This window comes from Ptychodera flava, chromosome 11 (genome assembly GCF_041260155.1).
Source record: "Ptychodera flava strain L36383 chromosome 11, AS_Pfla_20210202, whole genome shotgun sequence".
Lineage (NCBI taxonomy): Eukaryota > Metazoa > Hemichordata > Enteropneusta > Ptychoderidae > Ptychodera > Ptychodera flava.
The window spans coordinates 7,368,562-7,385,440 of NC_091938.1; the positions used below are offsets into that span (position 1 = coordinate 7,368,562).

The following is a 16,879-nucleotide window of genomic DNA, read 5'->3' on the forward strand; positions in this document are numbered from 1 at the left end:
TTTTAATAAATATAAAGATTTTTTTTTATTACAAAATGACAAACAGCACAGTCTGCTATGAAGAAATTATGCATCTGCTCACTAGGAAAACAAGAAGTTTACAAATATACAAGGATGTTGTTGATTGCTATGTACAAAATAGTTTATAAATCAAAATGTGATACTTGTGGCCTACTCTTAGATAAGAAATTACCTTGAGATATATGCATTACCTTAAAGGGACAGAGTCGGTCATATTTCATGAATTTTGTTTGATGCAAGATACTACTTATATTGTTTGACATGTTGATAGATACTGAATAATGGGTGACCATGCACATATCCGATCCCAGTTGTAGACAAATTAAATGAAACCATTGCGAAAGTGAATTAACAGTCATGACCATTAATTCATTTTTGTGATGGTTTCATGTATTGTGTCTAAAACCAGGTTCAAATATATGCATGGTCACCCATTCATTTAGTATCTGTCAACATGCAAAACAATATAAGTAGTATCTCGTATCACACAAAATTCATGAAAAATGGCTGACTTTGTCCCTTTAAGATTTGCATATATCTTAAGGTAATTTCTATATGTTTGTCCCTTTAAGTCACCCATTCATTTAGTATCTTTCAACATGCCAAATAATATAAGTAGTATCTCGTATCAAACAAAATTCATGAAATATGACCGACTTTGTCCCTTTAAGGTAATGCATATATCTTAAGGTAATTTCTATATGTTTGTCCCTTTAAGATTTGCACCAATACCGTCGGAGTGCACTGCATGCACGGCTATGAACAGTTCCTATTACTTTTCAAGAAAAAAAAATTGGTCTGAAAACCCTGGAGACAATTTTGCTATCCCTCGACATTATGGTAAAATGCATCTCAAAATCGAAAGTTTCAAAGTATTGAACCAATCTTTGTTGAGATTGGGGATCTGGCCACGCGGTTTTGTCTGTGGCTTCGCTGCTGGGTGACTGGGTGGGTGCCTTATGTTGTGAATTCAAACTCGACTGAAAACACCGGATTTCCTCAGGAACACTTTAGAATTTTGTCTTTCATAGTCAAGAATGAAAGTCAGGTGTCATTCATCATTTTTGTAGAAGAGAAACAATTGTCTTAAATTTACTGATAGTTGAAATTCAATGTGGACACTATTATCTGTGTTAAGTATGTTAAAAAAAATTTTTTTCACATAAACAAGAGAGCAGAAACATCATTTACTCCACAGACTTCAAAATGAGTCTACAAAAAACAGCAGACCAGATAAACATTCTCCTTTGGGTGGAGTCTACCCTTTAAAGGAACCTGCACAGTAAAATGCATGGGAAACTCTGCCGACATTTGTGGGTTCATAGCCCTCAGCACGGAACACTGTGTAATAGTTCCAGATTATTTTAAGAGTGTGGCTGTGCTGCATCATTAAGTGACTTCACCTTCTACTATTCCAAAGAGAAAGATTCAAAACACTTAAAGGTATACTGTCACCTGTTCCAATTTTGCCACAGTTACCATGGAAAGATAAAATCTAACCAATCACAGATTTTAAGCGGGTGGCCGCTTTTTAAAATCAGCGCCCTCACATGGGCATTTCAAATACCAAGGAACGCCCCTTTGACCATATATGCGCATATTTAGATTACAGGTGACTGTATACCTTTAAAGATACAGGTGTTACGACTGTTAGCCTCACAGCAATTGCCAAATGGCCATGTCACACCAGCTAACTGGGGCTAGGGCTAAGGGTCAGGGTAAGTATCACATGGGTCTAGGGGTAACTGGCAACCTACAGCAATGGACGGACATTTGGTAACACTATATATGCTGTACACGTTGAGTATATCCGTGCAAACATGAACTGATGTTCAGGTGATGTGACTCTCGTGCAACAGTGAATTTGAAAGTTTAAGTACTATAGACATTGTGAATTTCTGGTCACACCACTAACTACGCTATCATCTGCATACTCGTCAGAAGTTTTCACAGTTATCAATGACAGAGCAAAAATTGCCTGTACAACCTTAATTAACAAAGTTATTTTCTTTAGATAATCACGTTGAAGCCTTTCTCTGTGTTGACCTGCGTGATAAAATATCAATTTGACGGTTTAAAAGGTAAGAGAGTGGATTACATTCAACATTTCCCCGTTTTCCCATCCACTATTTAATGTTCTCACTGCCATGGTTTGGCCAAGACCAATACCAATGGTAATCATTGACCTGTTGACAAGGTGGTTGGGTGGACAGGTTCTTTGTATAGTATGGGAGTAACTAAAAGCTGGCTTCATTTCACTTTGTGGAGAGTGCCTCCACAGAAGCAGAATGACGAGTTCTTACAGACGTTCACACCGATGTCATACAAACCCATTGTAAATCCATCAATAGTCTGTGTGATAGATCTCTCCTACTAATGCTTAAACTACTAAGTTTTAAATCATAAAAATAAATAATTCCTAAAAATGATTGGCAAAAATGCAGTGCTCATAAAAACATTCTTGATTATCATTCAATCCCTTCATAACTTTATAAGAAAATTTCCTTTCTAATGAAATTTGTTGTGAAAGCATATTTTCATTCGAAAAGATTTTGCAATTTCAATATAAAGTAACGTTGATTTGCTGAAAAGGAGATTTACGATTTAAAACATTTTAGATTTGCAATTGCTCATATTTCAATCCAACATGAGTAAATTTATATCAGAGTTCACACTGTCACAACATCAGATGTTGATGTGGGCAATTTTTTTCAAGGAGAATTATAAAACCCTTTAATATTGTTAATTAATACATTATGAAAGTGTAAGCATTGTTGATTCAATCTAACTGCCTTGAAACATTGTGGTTGGCTTCCACACATTTGGAAAACGTGGGCCAGAGTTGAAAGGTCTGGCAAAGGGCCCTCTTGAGGTCTCACGTCAGCTAGACACCATGCTGTCGTTGGTTCATTTCTGTGTCTGCTTCATCCCAAAGTGGCTCATCAGTCTGTTTGAGATGGTCTGAAATACACAAAGACACATAAAATGATCAAGGCATGTGAAACAGAACTGACAAAATATCAAATTCACCAAGACAGGATGAGCATAACAGCTATACTGCAAACAAGTGCTGTACTTAAAAACAAAATCAATATTCAGCAATATGAAGCTCCCTCCTTTGATACTTTTCACACATATTTTTGTTATGAAAGGCAACAGCAATTTCCTGTGTCCCAGTCACGGAGAAGGGATTTGGACAAGGACAATGCAAGTTTGGAAAACACCGTATAGCAACAATCAAACTCTGTAATGAATAAATCACCACTGACTGTGATCAAGAGCTTGAAGAAGGGTATATCATATAATGAAAGTGTACCTTGTGTGTAATCTGTGGTCGGAGTCAGTGAGAGGATAATCCAACCCAGGATGGCACCGATCACTCTCATGAGATTCAGAATTCTCCAGACATAGAGCCTGTACTCTGCCTCGTTGTCTTGCCTGGGGTTGATAGATGATGGATAATGTAATAGTCTCTAGCTCAATGATAAGGGTATCAGTAAATTATGTAACAACAGGATGAACAGAGTGTCTCCTTAATAATTATAGGCTTCACAATCTTCACATTCATGAATGCGTATGTTTGTGTGTATGTAGGTGTATTTACTATATGTGTGTATGTATTAACACAAGTATAAATCTAGATATGTATGTTCATATGTTTGTGTGAATGGCTACGTGTATGTTGGTGTCAGAATCCCCTTGGGCATTCTGAAATTTTGAGTTGCGCCACCCTCCAACTCGCATGTAGGTATGAATGTATGTATGTATGTATGCATGCATACATACATGCATGTATGCATGCATGTATATGCCCATGCATACATACACGCATATGTAGATAGAGTCCACAACAGCTGTGATATTGCAAATGTACAACAGAAAGGCTTTCTTCACTTACCAAAGAGAGTCGTCTGGACAGTTGGGTTCACTGAAAAACAGTCAGAAAAAAGAAAACTTCAGTTTAGTCTTAAATCTGCAAAATTGAAGTATCAGCATTTGGAACACTGTCTCACATTGGTATCACTTTCAGCTGCACGCCCGACTGGGCTAGTTACAAAGTTTGGCTGGGATTTTTTCCATGAAATATGTTCTCATCCATGGAAGTAGAAACATTTTCTGTAAACTCCAAAACTTTTCTGGCTGCCTAGCAATGCCACCTATCAACAAAAAGACTTAAACATCCCAGTCCGAGAATACATGGCAGAGAAGCACAGAATGGAAACTTCTACCTATCACTACCATTGACTGCTTTTAGGGTCAAATTACAGATTCAAGTCAAATTACCACTGAATGGCCTTGTTCCAAAATACTGAAATCCATATCAAATTTCTAGGATTTTATTTGTCAGGTGATGTACATGTACTTACTTTTTCACATGCACCTAGGTAGGCTAACATTTACTTTTTTCATGCACCTAGGTTGGCTTAATTATGAACATGTAATTATTCACCCCTTTATGAACGCAACTTATTCTGAACCGGCAGAAAAATCAGAGAACTAGAAGATCACTATGACACACGTCAATATGACCTGCACTGTCTGCGTAAGATCAAATTAGTGAAAATCATGTTCTATATTTACCCAGTCTTCAAGTACTTAAGTTCATTGAAATACATTACATCGCACATGTTATGCTTTTCTAGTTTCAACCAACTTGACCTGAATGGCAAAGGGCTGACCCGGTAGGGAAAGGTTAACAAAGTGTCTGTATTGGAGATGAACTGATTTACACTTACCACAATGGAGGATCAGTGGTGCCATACAGACCAATTCTATCATCTAGTGCAGTGATACTCACAGAGAAAATAAGAGTGATCAAATACACTGAAAAAGACAATACATGTATGATTTGTATTTTTTTCAGTGATGATGTACAGTTTTTTTGACAAATCACATGTATGGTGATTAAAATCCATATAGGAACTGAGCACAAATACATGTACATGTACACCAGCCTTTATGGACAGGAAATTTTACATACCTAAGAAATGCCAAAATCAGCCCCCCACTAAACCTAAAGTTTGTTCTTGGTTTTTCGATACAAAAGGAACAGAGAAATGCAGAAAACATTGGTTGTACTAGAGCTGTCTTTGAGATGTTGAAGTGAAAATCCTATGTTGATTATTTTTTCACCTGTTCACTCCCCACTTCCCGTAAAACAGTCCGCAAACATCATTGATAACTTTGGGTTTGGGCCAAACCATTGTAGTGAAAGGGATAGAGTTGATTAATTATGTCTGTCTCTCCCTCTGTTAAAATTGATTAAATTCCTTTTGGCGTTTCAATCTCTTTATATCATTCCATCATTTTTTTATGAGTTACTCTGTGATCAAACAAGTCCAGGTCTGGTTGAGACCATTTCTAAAACTTACCTAGAATGGATATAGCTCCAGATTGGAAAGTTAGAAGCCCTTTGAAGAACTTCCTATTCGGTCTGGCAAGATCATATCTGTAGAGAGTGAAAATAAGATCACAAACTTGTCATACTATTTCTTTGATGCATGCAAAATAATAGAAAGCAAATTAAGGGAATTTTTCATTACAGCTGTAGACAATTTCAGGTTCTTCATAATACTGAAGTAAATCTAACAACAGAAGAAAAATATTGCCCCTTTTTTGTTTATTTTCATTGGTTCACTGTGGCTATATATAAGGTAGAACGCGCCTCAGGGACAGATATTTGGACTCTCAAACTTTTGCAATTCTTTTCTGACATGCCACTTGTGGGGTTAATTTTAAAGCTATTGGTGTAAGAAAACTTTTCACCAACTTAGCTTCTCGAAATTTGAAAATTACAATTTCACAGAGTTAACACATGGATGAGGGCCATTTTGAATCTTAAATATGGGTGAATCTTGAATTATTTGTTTGCCTAGTACCAAAATTTGCACGGTGACCCCTGATTTTTTTTCTTCATTTTGAAAGAAAATGGTTCAAAGATTCCTCAAGGAAAGTTTGAGCAAAAGTTCAAGTCTTCCACTTTCGGGGCACAAGCTACCATAAAATTCAATTGATGTGAGAGACAAAGACTCTTTGAAGTTTCAATCTTGAACTATCCTACACAAAGTCAATGCAAAGTAAGGAACGGTCCATACTCATTCTCTGGTTATAAATTTATTCACAGGGGTCAATTTCTCACAACGAAAGTAAAATGTTTCTTTTTCTCTTCAATTTCTCCATTTTTTGCATGGATTTAACAAAACATTCATGCATTCAACAACCTTCGACTTTGTCAGAGACATAATCAATGTTTTGGGGCCATATCCTGCCATTTGCTTACCTGTCGAATGCCGACACGGTACACACAGCCAACAGAAAGTAGTACATGGCCATGGCTGGCAGTGACAGCCTGTAGTAGTTGGCCAGGAAGTTTTCATCACCATCTGCTGACAACGAATACGCCACAACGCACTGCCACAGAGCAAAGCCAGCCAAGATACCATGGCAAAATAATGATATGGTCATGTGACCACGGTGGACAGACTGTACAGGAAAACAAAAAGAGATACAGTATGAAGTTTTCTTGAAGACAGTAAACAGACTTAATTCTTTGGGATTTTTTTTCTGTAGTAGCATTTTTTTAAATGCCTTGTGATGTTTTTAGTATATAATTTTAATTTCAGCGTTGAAAAATGGTTCTTCACTTAAAGGGACAAAGTCGGCCATTTTTTCATGAATTTTGTTTGATACGAGATACTACTTATATTATTTGACATGTTGAAAGATACTGAATAAATGGGTGACCATGCATACCCCGGTTTTAAACATGATACATGAAAGCAACGCGAGAATGAATTCATGTTTGCCATGGTTTCATTTGTCTAAAACTGGGGTCGAATGTATGCATTGTCATCCGTTCATTCAGTATCTTTCAACATGTCAAACAATATAAGTAGTATCTTGTATCAAACAGAATTCATGAAAAAATGGCCGACTTTGTTCCTTGAAGGGGAATGTCAGCTAGTATAATCTCTCTCACTGCAAAAACAAATGCGCAAAGTCCATTATAGAAAGGCGACTTCATTAGACAAGCAAAAAGTACCATTCACAGCAAAAAGTATCATCCACTCAATCTGAACATTTGTCGTGAAATATCTGTCCTTTCTCCAGAAGTGTCCTGATTATAGAGGTGTCTCAAAAGTAATAATGAAGTGGTGGATAGTATACACAGAATGTCCTCTCTTAATGCTAGACTGTATAGAAAGTACTGTGAAGTAATAAATATCATTCAAAGGGACTGTTTTGTTGTTTTCATGTGTTAGGGTAGCTTAGACAGGCATATGGACATACCATTGCTAATTCTGGGGATGTAACGGTTTTCACTGGTTCTTCTCTGCGTTCCTCTTGAGTTTCCTTGGCCTTAGCAAGACGTGATTTCTGTTCACTTTTGAAACCAGCTACAATATACACAGGATACTGCTGGTTAGAAATTGAATCTCAATGTCCCCCCCCCCCCTTCCCTAGCTATTAAATTGCTCCTCATACAACCAGTATCACCCCATCCCATGGCCATCACCACCACATCACCAGCACTACAAAGGCTTTGTTTTATTATTATGTAGGATACAAAATTCCATGTCAGAATTCAAGATTAAAGGGACAAAGTCGGCCATTTTTCATGAATTTTGTTTGATACGAGATACTACTTATATTGTTTGACATGTTGAAAGATACTGAATGAATGGGTGATTATGCATATATTTGAACCCCGTTTTAGACATGTTAAACGAAACCATCGCGAAATTGAATTAATGGTCATGACCATTAATTCATTTTTTGCACTGGTTTCATTGATAGTGTCTAAAACCGGGGTTGAATGTATGCATGGTCATCTATTCATTCAGTATCTTTCAACATGTCAAACAATATAAGTAGTATCTCGTATCAAACAAAATTCATGAAAAATGGCCGACTTTGTGCCTTTAAAATTGCAGTCATAATGTAGGAACATTGTCATTTCACACTAACTCAATTGTAATCCAATTACTGTAATCTTTTGTGAAATGGATTGGTTCAAATTCAAAGAAACTGGCCAAAACTCAAAAAAATGCAATCTCAATGCATGTATGTACACTTATAGTCACCATAATGGAGAAAGTAAATGATGAGATTCAATGTACCATTGTTAAATTGACCAAATTTATGTGTGTCACAATGGTTTAGAAAGGCTTAAATGTAAATATCCACTACCGGTATACATATTTCTTGGCAGGCCTTGACTTATAAAAATTGGAACAAAAAAGGCATTGGATACCGTTAATCATAACTCAAAATCAACACTGATAAAACATCCAATAGACATAAAAAGGATGCCTATGCCCCTTTCCCATAATATATCTTAACCTTTTGTCACTGATATTATTTCATATTCAAAGAAACTGGCCAAAACTCAAAAAAATGCAATCTCAATCAGGGTACATACTTTTCCTTTCCATAAAAAGTCGGTTGGTTGGCTGGCTAGGCAGGGTGGTCATGTGGGACGGCATTGGCACATCGTTTGATCTCTCTCTGTCAGCTGTGATAAGATCTTCTTCATGCACCATAAAATCAACTGAAACTGATAAAACCACACAAAGGAGGACATAAAGCTTGCCATTCAAAGAATTCTGCTCAATGGAGACTATTATATCTGTCACCATCTCTGTTACTTGTGAATACCCAAGCACTGCTGTGGCTTATTGGGTCAGGGGTCAGTGCCACAAAACAGCTGTGAGCCAACCTATACATGTAGGCTTTTCACGTAATATACGTCTTTGAAAAAATCAACCTGTACCGGCTTTATCACCAGGTACAATTCATTCTCTACTCCTGCTGGTCACTTCGACAATACAAACGCGTATTTTCAACCTATTTTCCATGTACCGTTGACGGTTTCTGCTCAAATTTGAATTTTTGACTTCTAATATATTCAATGCTACAGAGTGTAAAAACAAGAAGTTTAAAATAGATATGGACTATCACCTTCTCCGTCAGCTTGGTAATCTTCATCAGCAGACATTGCAACTCTGAAAAAGACAAGGGATACTCACATAATATACATAACTTCACCAATATGATCAACACTCACCAGCACATTGAAATCACTACACTCAATCTATTGACATTAGTAATAAGAGAAGTATCATGTGAGAACACTTTCATTGAAGTAGTCCTACATCTACAAGTAGCTGTGGATGGGTTTTAAGTGATGTGTCCAAGAAGACAGCATTACTGAATATCATAAAAAATACTTGCCAGAGAGGAAATATTCAGCTAACTCATTGAAGTTGACAGTTGTTGTTGTCAACAAGGAAAATTTATACATATTCTGAACAATTTTTTGTAGACTTTTGTAACGTACAGTAAATAATTATTTATGGAACATAACATCATAAAGATAATAATGTGCATCTAAAGAGTTCTATATAAGATCCTTTTTCAACTTTCTTATTTTCCAGAGCAACTGTTTTGATACAATTGAAGACTACTGGCCGCAAATCTTTTGAATTGGATAAAATGTAAAAAGATTTTGAAGAGGGTCTCTAGCTACATATGCCATCCTCTAACCTGGTCTAAAAGTTCTCTCAGTTATGATCAATACTAAACATCGTCTGTGTCCAGCAATCTTTGCACTTGTCACTCTTTCACCTTTGAACTCTGACCCTAGGGTAACCTATGACATCATGGGGAGATTTACATCTCAGCTGGAAGCAAAGTGTTGATGATCAAGTTTCACATCTAGGTTTAAATATTGGCATAATCACCTATTTTTATCATTCTTACATGAATTTACATCCTGTATTGTGACGAGGAAATTGTAAATTTTCACTTGACAGGGAGTGACAGTGGCACTGCAGCTAGAAGCTGTCATCAAATTTTAATCAAAATGGATTTACATGTATTCATACTGACAAAAATAACAAGACATTGGGTGACATGAGGTTATAAAAATGGATGAACATAGTTGGTGTAACAGTTTCACTTGTTACCTCTGCTGTTTCCTCTTTTTTGGTTTTCTTCCAGACGGTGGTTTAGATCTCGGTGTTCTGGAAGTCTCTCCGCCATCATCTCCGCCTTCAGGACTCTCCTCTGAAAGAGAAATAAATCAAAGATTCATTCCACAAAACATTGTCATTGGGAATCCAAGATTTGCAGCTGAGGAAATGGAAACACAATATTTTACAAACAAGCAGAGAGTTATGTTGAACAATCATATACAAGGGAAAAGCACAAATGCATGAGTCCATTTCTGAAAAATATATGTGTACAAAAAAAATTACAAAGAATAGAGGCAGAGACAAGACTTCCCTTGGGAGCAACCCAAGGGTCAACTGGAATTAACAATGAGCAAACAAGAGCGCCCTCTTTAGTTTAAGTCACCTACAGGGTGTAGAAGACAGAATATTGCTGAAAACAAAAGTGGAACATCACTTTTCTGCAATAGCCAAATGGATGCTCTGTACTTCATACATTCATTTTTATCCATGGCACACCAATCACTCAAGTGTCCTCCCCACTGTAAAATATTTTACATGCATATTTTTCCATTTTTTTTATGTGGGTCTGACTCAAGGGAATTTCAAGATGTCCCCTTCAGTGCACAGACTCACTAAAAACGAATTTGAAAAGTAAAAAGACTACTGCGCTCACCTTTTGTCTTTGGCTTGGCTTTCTTCCTTGGAGTTGTCTCTCTGGCTGATTCAACGCTGCCATTCTGCTCTTGTTGCAGGATTTCCTCACTCACAGATCTCGGAACTCTCTTCGATGTAGTCTCTGTATTTTGAAGAGAGTACAACAAAACAGTTACCACAAGACAAGTGAAGTTTTCTCCCCCTTGTTTCGGAGATACTGTAATTGGAATTTGCCTCACAGAGTTGATGAAGGTTATGGCAGCCATTTTGAATTTCAAATATTCATAAATTTTAGGTAATATGTTTCTCTGATTCACAATTTTGCAAAATTACCTATAAGTTTTATTTCTGATGATGAAAGTGAATGTTTAAAGTTTTCTGAGCAAATGTGTAAAACCTTTCTGCTTTGAGGGGCATATAACTTGAATCCTGACCAAGGGCATGCTTTAGTATGCACTCATCAATCCCTTACGATAAAACCAACTTGTCCAAAAGATATCATCTGCGCGACCCTTTGAATAAGACAATTGAAATAAATATTACAAGATTTTTGTCATTTTTCACATGTTTGCTACAATGTGCAAGGTTGCAGCTGAAATTTACACTGAAATCTCTGAAATATTTGCATAAGAACATAACTAAATGTAGACCTGCACATGACTCACATTAATTTCATCACTGCTGCTACAGTTACAAAATTAAATTTGTTCAGTTCACCTGACAAATACAGAAATTTAAACATACAAGTAACAGCTTCATTGCACTGTCTGTTCTGACACAATTAATAGCAACTTTGCATAACACTGCTCCAATTACCTATCAGTAGAGAGTTGCCTATCACCATCGATTTGTTAAAAGTGAGACAGATATTTTCAAATACAGCATTCATGAACAGTATTCCAGTCTTTGTCTTAATGCCTGTGTTATCTAAGTATGTTGATATATTCATTGCTGCACAACAGCTGAAGAGGCAAATTTCTGGAGCAGTAGAATCAACTCTTCATGTTGCAGTCAGTGATAAACAAAACTGAGTCCTCTATAGATTTGTATTTAACTATGATTACTTAAGGTTTGCCCTGAATTAAAATGAACAAATGTCCCTTTAAGGTAGAATGTGCCTCGGGGACAGATATTTAAACTCACTCAGTTTTACAATTCTTTTCTGGTCTTCCACTTGTTGGGGGCTCATTTTAAAGCTCTTGGAGTAAGAAATATTTTTACAGTCTTTTTTTTTGCCCACAGAGTTTGATGGAGGCCATTATGAATTTGAAATGTCCATAAATATCAGGTTATTTGTGTCTCTAGTACCAAACATTGCATGGTGACACCTGATTTTTATTCCTCAATTTGTGAAAAAATGGTGGAAAGTTTCATTTGGAAAGTTTGAGCAAAAGCTGAAGTCTTTCACTTTTGAGGCACATTCTACCTTAATCTTCAATATGCTGAAGTTTGTTTCTCCTTGATTTCACTTTACCTTTGGCTCTTCGTCTCCTGGCAGCACTGGGTGAAGATTTCAAATTGTTGATATGATTTTCATTGCCTCCTCGTAATTCAGCTGTAATCGATCAAAGAGACAACTTCCTTGACAGTTTGTTCAGTGCAACCCTTGAAAGGATGGTCACACCCACAAATTTAAGAAAAGTATACTTTTCTGAACATTTTGCATATTTTCTGCATCATGCTCTAACATAACCCATTCAGTAAATGCAGAATTACTGTATATATGGTTTTGTTTACACACAGCTAAAAAGCACTGGAATTCAGTAGATACTGGGACTAGACTGTTATAATTTTTTGTTACAGTCAAATCACAATCACTGAGTAAATATATTCCTATTATTCCCCTGTCCACACCACAAAATCAAGTGTGTTCTCTTTCAATCAAGAAAATTTCACATATTACACAGTATCTGATGGTATGGGGCTACTGTATCAGGCGTTTGTGTGAGGTTGACCATGGAGCATTGAGAAAGGTTTTTCTAGAGGGTCTACGGGTAGAAAAAATAAAAATTTCAAGATATTCCTCAAATGACTCAAAGAGTTCAGAAATCTGGAATGTTATGGGGGGGAGGCATTGCCTTCACAACTGTTTCACTCTATGGAGGTAAAACCTACATGTACCCCTTGTAAACAAAAAACGATATCAAAAATTTGGTGCTTAGGTGATCACATCTGCACATACCTTCAGCACCACTCTCAAAATCATAGCCGTGCCGAAGTTTACCAGATGCTTTCTTTTTTCTCTTTCTCGGCGTGTCGTTCAGGATATTCTCGCTGCTGCCAGACAGAGAGTGTAGCTTGTCTTCTGCCTCTAGGTCCTCCAGTGCATTGTGTCTGCCTGTACTACCAGTGGCCGGTGAATCGCTGGTTTCAATGCCTAGGGTGTGGGAAGTTATTTACGCAAATCATTAGAACATAAGAACCAGAGCATGTGACTTGCATGCGAAATACAACATCACATCTCGTTAAAATGCAGTATCAATACAATTCATGAAACACAAAGTCTGTGTATTTTACCTCACGCCAGGTTATGTGCACACTGACCTGCATGAGAATAGGACCTTAAATACTGCAGCTTATTAACCAATAACGTATATTTCTTAAACAGACCATTGATACTAACCACGATTAGCTATGGATAAATGTCATACAATTTGTCTGAAATTGCAAGGGCACTTTTTGACGTCACAAACACTTCAATAATTTGCTGACAGCAATGGTAGTCAGTGTATTCCACAACAACAGTTTCCACTTGGATATACACACATTTTCCACCCAATCTCTAGGTTATGCCTATGCAATTCACAAATTAAGAAAAGACGCTCAGCTGTTACCATTTGACTCGTCCTATAAGGGCAACTAGTGGGACAAGCTTACCTTGAAACATGAAATTGCTGCCTTCAAACGATGTCCAATGTACATTTAAATCCTTAACAAACTAGCATTTGTAACACCACACCATTGATAAGAGGCTTTGAGAAAACTACTTACATACCTGTTTTGTTTTTTTAAAACTGTGTAGTTTAAATGGGCCTGTCTGGAAACCAACCTGTCACACATACTTACTCAACGCCCTACATGACAGTCAAATTTTACCATAGGTAAACAATAGGCACATACCAACCCATGGTGGTGAAAAGATTAAAACCAAGGTTCAAATAAAACTGTTCAGTCGATCAATAAGACAAGCTTAACATGGTCTAAGCATGGTCTAATGACAACTTCAAGGTTATGTTGACTGAAATTTGTCAGCAGTCTTTCTTCATCATTTCTAAAACAGAACTTCACTGTCAGTTTTACTGATACCAAATACAGGTATGTATCCTCCTAATAAGCCTGAAAATAATGATGGTCTTAAGTTGCTGCTTTCTATTGTGACACTTACCATCTGATATGGGCTTCTTCTTCTTTTTACGCTTTCCACTCTTTGTGGATGACGTGATAGCATCTACATGACAAAAAAAGCAAGAGAGCACTATATAGCAATGAAACATGACAATTTAACTCCTAAAGTGTCAAGAGGTGCCAACATTTGATGAAAAATGAATATGTAAACAGTATTGAAACAGATACAAACTTGGCACATACATAGTAACATACACATATGAGTTCACATTGATGTATTTACAGGAACACTTGGATATAAATAATGAGCATTATCTGAATTCACACATTTTCAATCTGACGTTGACTACACTAATGAAATATGCCTGTCTAAAGCACAGAGTCTAATTGGTCTTCGGGCCTGTCATAACCTACCTGGATCACTGCCGGAGGTGAGGGGAGGCAATGACCTCGGTTTCGATGGAGTGGCCTGTAATTTGAAAATAAAGGCGGTAATTTTTGGCATGAAGGCTACAATGTTCGGCTAATAACAAGAACAGTTGGAAAACCTATGCGCTAAAATGTAATTGTATGCACCTATAACATTTGATTCTGTAATTTATCCTTTTATATGTGCATGAAGTAAACTGTACAGTACCACTCAACATGGAGGTAGTACACAGATCCATGGACTAACCTACACATGTTGGGCAGCACACGTAATCCACTGTGATGTCGACTGCTTGTGCTATTAGTTAATTAAAGTCTTTGCCGCACAGGCACAGCAACTGAGGAATTTATACTTTGCTGTGATCTGCAGCCCTACCAAGCCAAACTCTTACCAACTGCGCATTACTGCCAGGGACATAAGAGGGAGTAGGCTAAGATCACAACGAAAGATGTACTTAAAGCTTTCACATAAGTTGGAGGCACAGTCGCTTGTTGTTGGGTAGATAGGGTGAGTTGTTTTTTTTTGGTTACAGGGCCTTTGCTGGGTACCTTCACACAAGCGACTGTGTCTGGACTGGAGGTCATGTGTATGACAGTTTGGGATAGAGAAATTGAGAGAAAGAAACCACGTCAAGCTAGTAACTTAGCCTATCGAGACGGCGTAGCCAAAAGCCGACCTCTCCAAACGAACACGTTGAGTTAAATTAAGCCCTATAGAACAAACACCATTAAGAAAATTGCTAAAATAGATAACGGCAAAAATTAAAGACTCAAATACAGCCCAACAAGCGAGAGCTCGGTTTGTTTTTACTCACCACCGCCGCCGCCATTTTGAAATTCCGATGTTGTTATGAGCTTGCGCAGAAGCTTAAATGTTGACCTCGTAGTGACCCAGTTGAGTGACCCATTGCGATATGGGAATGTGCCCCTTCTCCAGCACGGTTCTCAGGGCGAGACTTGCAATAATAGTCATCAGATTTTCCCGTTTGCCAGCTCGCAAAATTACATTATACAACCCAAAAGTTGCGTTGTGAAGGAGTTATTGTGATAAAATGCCAAAACACAGCATTCAGGAATACTGGGTAGGCCCGGGACTGGTGACACCGGGAGCTCGGGAGGGGGTGGTTGGGGTGGGGAGATTCGAAAGTTTTAGTAGTAGAGAGATAATTTGAATGGTTTGCACTGGGTATAGGGGTGGGATCTGAAAATATTTTGGTTCCCTATAATTATTTTTACATTTTTAATTCCACAGTTTGGAACAAGTAGTTGAACGATATCGTACACGGTTCCAGTTCTGCTTCCCGCATCACACAGCGTTTCCGTAGCACTGATCGCAAATGACGTCACTGTTCTCTCTCATTAAGCTTAATATGCATAAATAATATTTGTTTGCATTTTCCGCATGAACGACGAAAATAAAACCTGCTAGCGTTACAATGGTTACTAAAAGTCACGTAGTTCGTAGTTTTGTATGGCTCAGACTACAAGCTGCAAACACAGCAGCGCATGCAATAGGCCTAACAATTGTCAGAATTTTAGGCAGCATTGTCCGAAAGTCCCGCGCGTGCAGCTATATTTACTAACAAACCTGAAAGCGCGATCAACGCTATTGGGCTTTCCTTCTTTCACAATTTTCTCCCCATTGCAGGTCGTTATTTCCGTTACATTTTGTTTTTAAGGTATCCACACGCTGTATTGCCAAATTCAGTTACATCTTACTATCCGCCACTGGACTGCAGACGACGACATCTGTCTGGCACAGTCAGTACGTCCGAGACAGTGTAATATGATTGATTGAGGTAGATGGGACCGTCGAGGTTAAAATTTTCAAATGAAATTATGAAATAATTTTTTTTCCGAGAAACACATGCCCATTACACCTGAAGGATTCCACATTATCAAGAAATGGGAACAGATTTCATTGATTTCGTTTTTTGTTTTACATTTTCCTTCTACAGTTTTGTCATGTCATGAAGAAAAGCATCTTCACAAAAAGAACAGCAAATATTGGCATTTCAGTGCGCTTGAAAAAAGATTCCTCTGAGAAGGGAAGTGGTAAAAGATGCACGAATTCATGTGATTAAAAAAGTAATTTCAGGTAAAGCAGGGAGTAAAAATGTGTTCACAGTGTCAATATTCTAATCCCCCCTCCATATCAAATGGTCCACCCTAAGTAAGGGCGACACTCATGGCGATGGCTACGTCGGTGTTCAGTGCAGGCCAGGAAGCCGTGCGTGATCGAGGGACTGTAGACACAAATAGTTTGTATTGAAGTTGAGAAGTAACCTCTTATCACTCTTTATCTGGCTCCATCTATCATCTGGCTAAAAACAGGTTTGTTTAGGGTGGGTTGCCGTGACATTTTTACTGCTTTCTTGCGTTTTATTACAATATTCAATCTATACCTATGATTAAAGATATCTTTCCGGACAGGCTACTCCAAAACTTACAAAACTTACCTTTTCGATGCCTTG

At 37.5% G+C, this 16,879-nt stretch overlaps 1 protein-coding gene across 2 annotated transcripts; it reads right to left on the bottom strand.

Moving 5' to 3' along the window:
* LOC139143404 (transmembrane protein 237-like) lies at nucleotides 1–15,293 on the bottom strand. 2 transcript variants are annotated; one of them, XR_011554585.1, is made up of 17 exons: nucleotides 15,221–15,293; nucleotides 14,391–14,445; nucleotides 14,017–14,079; nucleotides 12,814–13,008; nucleotides 12,106–12,186; nucleotides 10,651–10,773; nucleotides 9,990–10,089; nucleotides 8,983–9,026; nucleotides 8,444–8,578; nucleotides 7,312–7,418; nucleotides 6,302–6,504; nucleotides 5,394–5,470; nucleotides 4,758–4,845; nucleotides 3,920–3,949; nucleotides 3,338–3,459; nucleotides 748–2,982; nucleotides 1–559 (listed from the first exon to the last, which is right to left on the bottom strand). XR_011554585.1 is itself a non-coding variant. In XM_070713701.1 (16 exons), exons 1-16 carry the CDS (start codon nucleotides 15,233–15,235, stop codon nucleotides 2,906–2,908), a joined length of 1,515 nt encoding a protein of 504 aa, XP_070569802.1. In that variant the 5' UTR covers nucleotides 15,236–15,293; the 3' UTR covers nucleotides 1–2,905. The 2 variants fall into 2 exon arrangements, 1 of the variants encoding a protein (XP_070569802.1); XM_070713701.1 differs by having other exon boundaries at nucleotides 1–2,982.
* Between the last annotated feature and the right edge of the window lie 1,586 nt (nucleotides 15,294–16,879).